The sequence below is a fragment of the Sitodiplosis mosellana genome, unplaced genomic scaffold, assembly GCF_009176505.1.
Source record: "Sitodiplosis mosellana isolate CC-2019 unplaced genomic scaffold, AAFC_SMos_1.0 Smas_scaffold_1731, whole genome shotgun sequence".
NCBI lineage: Eukaryota > Metazoa > Arthropoda > Insecta > Diptera > Cecidomyiidae > Sitodiplosis > Sitodiplosis mosellana.
The window spans coordinates 1-7,131 of NW_022596973.1; the positions used below are offsets into that span (position 1 = coordinate 1).

Consider the following 7,131-nt stretch of genomic DNA (forward strand, 5'->3'; position numbering starts at 1 on the left):
TTAGATTCAATTCACTGTTTACTGCTGCAACACATTTGATGAAAATTCAATAAAAACAATCAAAAAGATTTATTTCTCAATAATTATACGTATTTGGTGTTTTTTATCACTCTTCAAATGCCCTGTTAGCGGCTTTTTTCCACTGAATTCAAATTGACCTACCGATAAAAACATTGGTGGTAATTCAACATTTTACCTCCAATGAAAAAATTACTTCGGCAATTGTTATTTTGCCGTACTACTTCTGACGGTTTGCCTAATTCGAATTGTGAGAGTGGTGTTCACACAACGGAGCAATAAACATACACATTTCCTGAAACAAATAACCGTCTATATCGAATATATTTTTTCGGAACGCTACCCAGCATCTGTCAAATTCAAACATTTGAAATTACAACCATTCCAAACAACTCTGCGTCAACCGAACTGTAAATAACTATCTTATGAGAATTTCGATTTGTGTATTGCTTTCACATTAAGCACGTGATTTTGGGAGGAAAACGCAGAGCTGACACTTCTCCTTCATTTCATGTAACGCAACACAACACAACAGACTCATTTGTTATTGTGATTTGTATTTGTTTACTTTGATAATATATATAATTCCGTTATACGACTGTATTGAGTTCCTACATCGACACAAGTTGAACATGAATTTCATCAAGAAGTGAAATTTGGCACGTTAATATATTGAAGTTCGCATCGATTGTGGAAAGTTGTCAAACTAAATTCAACTTGTTGTGCTAAATCGATGCTGGTTGCATTCATGTTGATCTGGGCATTTGGAAAGGCAAGTCAATCTTTGTGAATATTGTTCAATTTACAGTGATTGTTTGGTTTTCTTTTTTGTTCAAATTAAGTTGTATAATCTAATCTGAATGATTAAAGAAAATAAAAATGCATTTCTGTTTTGTTTATAGTCGGGAAAAACCATTTACCAAAAAACCCGACTGTCTTTATTTGACTTTTTCTTACGACTGACTTACTCTTAAACACAAGTAATGAATTTTGACATTTTAAACTCGAGCGTCAGAGACATCTGACGTTCGATACAGTGCCAGCAAAAACATACATGTTTTCCTATACAATGAAATCTGATTCTAAATCTTAAATGTCTAACAATTTTCCATGATTCTTAATTATGTGTTTTAATTGCTGTTCAATTTTTCTGCTTCTACTGGAACGATGCAGATTTTCTGTACTTGTCTCGAAAGCCTGGAATTTGCTGTCTGTACTACGACTGAACGAACTAAACTTGTTGGATTTTCTGTCCACTTATCAACAAATCGAATCATGTAGCTAACGATATTGAATAACTTTTCCAAGCGATTCGAATACTCGAACAATGAAACTCTTTCCCTTGTACTTTTTGGATTGATTGTCAACTATTTCGACATTCAGTAAGCACAAACACTCTCATCTCACTCTGTACGTCATCTAAAACTTCGTTCAATGAATTTCTCTTTGGCCACTCTGATTTTGGCAGCTTTAGCCAGTTAGGACCATGCAGCCATAATTTGTTGCCTTTAAACCCAGATGGTAGCAAACCTCTACTCAACAAATCAGCTGGATTCTCTTTTGTGTTGACGTAGTGCCAGCAATTTACATCTGTATTTTTCTGAATGGATGCAACGCGATTGCCAACAAACACTTTCGAATCTCTGAATCTGGCCTGTACCCAACCATCAGTCTATACGAAATCTTTCTATCTGTTTAATTCCACTCCAATATTGATTGAATTTTTCCTTTACGTCTGGAGACACTTTCTTATCCTATTTGCTGCCTAACTTCCATAAATCCTGAATGATCATCCTTCCGTGAATTGTCATCGGTGTAACCATTTGGATCGTACAACTTGCCCACGTAACTGGCAATTTTTCTTCTCGTGAGAACTTCTTTCGAATCAGGCGGTGTTTTCACTACGTACGTAAACTGATCATTTTTAATCAGCCATTTCAAACCCAAAATTGATGAAACTTCCTCATCTGTAAACATCGCCGATGATTCATTAAAATCGGATTGCATTCTCTCCATAACCTGTACTGAATTTGATCTCCAAAGCCTGCGCCCGATAAAACTGCTTGCACGTCTTTTGCTAATTTGATCACTTTTTCCTCATCGTTTTGACGTGTCGTGCGATCGTCCATATAGTAATCATTCTCTATTGCATCTGACGCTTCAGCAAACCTTTCTCGTGCCTCACATGCTGCCTGTACTACTGACCTTACTGCTAAATGAGCCGATGATTTTAGACCAAAGAAACTACAGTCAACCAGTACTCTCTCAGCTGAACATCCTTTTCCAATTTTCTTTCCAAAGACATGAAACGACGTAAAGCAATTTCCCTTTAAAGCTGTGAGGGATCAACTGGCCGAGAGAAAGAAAGAGATGAAATCGTTTGACACAAAATAATTTATTATTCCTTTTCTTTTACTTTTAAATATATATTTTTTTTACAAATACAACGAGCGTCACAAAAAATACAAAATACAAATTCACATTACCATTGATGTGTGTGTGTGTGTGTGCATGAATGAATATATGCGTGTGTGTACTAGTTAAATTTAAATGTGTGTGGAAGCGGGCTCGAAGACACGTGAAAAGTATACGGTAAAATACTAAATTCGATCGCAGAGAATGGCACAGTACAAATAACACGGTCACACTCTGGACACGTGCATACTAACTCTGGACGTTTATTTCTATGGGTGAGATTGAGAGTAGTGTATGTTTCATTGACTTTGTTACGAAAGAGAAGAGCAAGTTTCTGTCGACTTAAAAATGGTTAAAAGCGAGTATGTTCGTTTTTAGCGGGTCCCCGCGGTTTTTCACGGTTTCCGCGGAACTGATAAGAGATAACGACTTGATGTCTTCGGCAAAGTTGTAGCACTCGAAGTCTTCTATAATATTGCTGAAGTCAGTTATCTCTTATATCTTATCAGTTCCGCGAAAAGCGCGAAAAAAGATAAGAAAAAAAAAGTTCTATATAAAATTTGCTTTTTTATGTGCGCGATTTGCGCGCAACTGATAAGAGATAAGAGATAACTGTCTTCAGCTTAGTTATAGAAGACCTCGAGTACTACAACTTTGCCGAAGACACCATGTTGTTATCTCCTATCAGTTGCGCGAAAACCGTGAAGACCACAGGGGCTAGACGGTACTACAACATACTCTACTTTAACGCCAACAGAATCATCAGAAAACATACTCGCCTTTTCAAAAATATAAACCGAAGAAAAAACATACTCCACTCTCAATCTCACCCATAGATTTGTACCACTATTAATACTAGGCACGATAAAACGCACTCTGTATGTATGCAATTGGGCACACATTCGCCCCAGTACCAATCGTGTTCGATGCCACTCAGTCAAATACAGTTAACGAACTATTACAATCGTGAGTTTAAACCGCCACGAAGGGAGTTCTAACCGTTAATCAAATCATTCGTTTTTACCGCATAAGATCCCAAGCAGAATTCAAATGAACCGCCAATTTCTACAGCAGAGTTTTAAACAGTCGTAGTTTGGAGTAACCACAATGGTTCAACACGTCTTTCTAGAACTAGCACAAAAGGCACCAGTATATCGCCGATTTCAATTTGATTTTCTGACCGTTGCTATTAAAAGAAAAAGCAATAGTTTGAAAATCACTTCAAAACCAGGAATAATGCACAAATGAACACCAATGAACAAATGTACCGAATGAATAAACACTGCCGTGCCACTGTCTCTTATGTGATATCGGCATACGTTGCGCTGGCGAATCATAAGAGTCGAAGATGTAAAAAATCAGATCGAAATTCTGGATAAATTCCATTGTACGATGCTACACACGGTGAGTAGAAGAGAAACCAGAGAGAACGTACGATGCAAAACGCAGCAGCAACTATACATGCGCTCACTTCGTTTCAGTGAGAGACGGCCAACGAGAGATGCTTGAAACGGCCGACAATGAATATACACACAGCTCTCGCTCAAGTGGCGACTGTATACAGTGAACAATGAACAACAACACTTTACACACACAGAGACTTCGTCGTAGTAGCGAGCGCATTGATTCGGTTGTGCACAACAACAAATATACGTATGAACCATGTGTTTTGAATGGACCCAATCCATTCACGCACCTTTTACTCACCTTTTTACACACGTAGTAAATGTTGTCACAAAACAAAACAAAACTAAAATTGAATCGACTTCGTACAATAAGAAAATATTTTGTCACGAAATTATTGTTTGAAATCTTTGAATGGTTTTTTTCCGTCGATTCATTTTTAGGAAATTGGACGAACATAAAACAGGCACAAAATATTGATGCAAAGCATTTTTTCCAATGAACGTAAAAAAAACCAATTGAATTATGAATGCGAATGAATTATGCGTGTGGTGGCTGTTGAACGTCATTTGAGGCGACGCGAGCGCCCCCAATTTCAAAGGCGCCCCCAATTACACATCAATGTAATTTAACACTTCAAATCGGAACTACACAGCGCGCCAATTCGAAATATAGGAAAATATAATGTCAACAGCCGCACCATGGAATTATGCAAATAAATTTTAATGTAAAAAACTGAATGATATTTGAAAAAAAAAGGGAAAAGAATTCATTGAAAAAAAACACCTTGCACTGACGATAACACGTCCTACCGTGAGCCATGGTCGAATTGAAAAGAACTGTAGCTTGTTTACTTAAAATTAATACACGTGATTCGTTTGCTTAAAACTAGAGTGTCAATGCATGTGGCATGGTTGAAACTGAGGGCGGATGGAAATTTGACCGCGTGAAATAAGGCCGCGTTGTATTTTCTTCGGCGGTCTAAATTCATTCTTCAAGTGAAATAAGGCCGCAAACACAAAATGAATTTTGGCCGCGCGGTTTAATTTCATTTTTGACACGCGGCTTAACTACATTTTTGATAATGAATTTTGCCCGCGCGGTCTAATTTCATTTCCTGATTGCGGCCTAATTTGACTTGAAGAATGAATTTAGACCGCAACAAAAATTCATGTTGAGGCATGTTTTCTTCTGTATGCAGCATTGGAAAAAAGTTTAACAAAGGGATTTTTAGTCAGACAGCGTTCTTTCTGTCAGAGAAACATTTATATTTATTTAGTTTTTTGAATAAAAATCGAATTGCATTTATGCAATGTTCAATAACACTGTTGCATTTGTGCTTGGTTTATACGGCTAGATCGCGATATGCGCACCGTTTCATAGCAGTTGTCTTGTTGTGTGGAAAACGAAAGCCAAGGAGATCTGAAGAAGTAGAAATGCGAAATATTTTATAACACAAATATTTTTCCAAACACAAATACTAATGTATCACCTTTTTCAAACAAAAGGAAAACTCCTCTCGGACATATGATTTCAATCAACCTACTTCTCATTCCACCTCCAACTAACCCCACACAATAGCTCTCGGAATAGCGTCTTGCCACCTCACTTAAAACCGTTGTGACGAGATAATTATCTTTCAACCGAATACTGTCCGACACACCATTTGAATGAACCGTACTTATTTTCACTTTCAAGTGGGGCGGTTTCGGTGATGCGAACAAAGTGATTGTGGGATGGAATCCAAATTCTGGCTTCACTGATTGAAAGCATTTCACCAATTGCTTTATTGCCGTTTCCATAACTTGAACCAAACCAACACCATATACGGTTCGGTTTACTTCGGATGAGAAGTACACCGTCGCATCTAAATATAAATATTTATATGAATTAAAACTTCTCATAGGCAAAGTAATTATCATCAACATGCCTGCAGTTACAATCAGTGTATCGTCTCCTTTTTCCAATCGATAAACCTGAGCATCAGTTCTTAACTTCACGTTCTCCTGCGCCAAATCGTTATCGAGCACTGCAATCATGAATTCAATTTCTCGCGCCAGGTCCTGAAGCCATTTCTGTCTTCAAACCAACAACCAGAACAACCGGTTCACTTGAAGCTCAGAATGGAGTATTGGGAAAACGGTTAATGGAACATGGACATTTTTTCAAGTTTGTGAAATATTTGTTGACCTACGAATATTCAAAGGCCAGAGAATTCGATCTGTTGATAAAAAGTGGCGGTTCAACTGGACCAGCGAAAAAACGTTCATACAAGGTATTAATTTGATTTTGAACGAATTTTTTTAGAAGAAAAATTGTCAATTTTCAATGATTTTTACGATTTTTTCTTTCAATCTCATTAGCAACGTTCCGATAAAATTGCTGAAGCATCGGAGGAGTTGGAAAAAGGCAAAATAAGTGCGGCCATATTTCTTAATCGCATGGCTTATGCCGATAACAATATCTGTTCAGATTTGGATGATTTTTCATGTGTTGATGATCCCAGACCTGAAAATGATAATTGCGATTTATTCGAAGACGATGAAGAAGCAACACCAACTCCAAGTCAGTCAGATGCAGCCCTAAGACTGTCGCCTTGTTGTGTGTGCCTTGACAATGTGAGTCAAGTAACACTTTATCCTTGTGGGCATTTAAAAGTTTGTGAAGATTGCTGGACAAAACTTGTCAACACTTATGACGCCAATTTAGCGAAATTCCTCGAACGTGATTTAGAAGAGGAGTACCGACCGAAACTCAAATGTCCGTGTTGTAACACTCTCATTGAAAATTATTGCAAAACATTCACATAAGTATTTTGTTTTGTTTTTTTTTGACATTAAATTGTTCTTTTTATTCAAAAGAATTATCTTCTGTAAGCAACAATTTGTACAGACAAAAAATTTTCAAGTATAAGTTATTTTATACCAAAGCATAAATAAAATGCCCTTCGAAACTATTTGAACAAAGAATACAAAATTTTTCAATTTATGGGAAGAAATAACATGTGTTCATGCACATAGATTTTTTTTCTCTTCTCTCCTCTTCTTCCTTCACGTCGTCGCAATACACTTCATAGCTCTCTGGAAAACACGTTTCAACATGAAGTCTAGGCGCGGCCCAAATTCATTCCCCAAAATGAAATTAGACCGCGCGGTCTAATTTCATTTTCGGATTGCGGCCAAAATTCATTTTATGAATTGAATTTCATCCGCGCGGCCAAAATTCATTTCCTGATTGCGGCCTAATTTCAATCCATAAAATGAATTTAGACCGCGCGGTCTAATTTCATTTTCT

At 37.2% G+C, this 7,131-nt stretch overlaps 1 protein-coding gene across 1 annotated transcript; it reads left to right on the top strand.

Moving 5' to 3' along the window:
• The first annotated feature begins 5,085 nt into the window (after positions 1-5,085).
• On the top strand, positions 5,086-6,771 carry LOC129571242 (baculoviral IAP repeat-containing protein 3-like). Its single transcript, XM_055451010.1, has 2 exons — positions 5,086-6,112; positions 6,201-6,771. The coding sequence occupies exons 1-2, from the start codon at positions 5,984-5,986 to the stop codon at positions 6,645-6,647; spliced, it is 576 nt and encodes a 191-aa protein (XP_055306985.1). The 5' UTR covers positions 5,086-5,983; the 3' UTR covers positions 6,648-6,771.
• Positions 6,772-7,131: the final 360 nt, after the last annotated feature.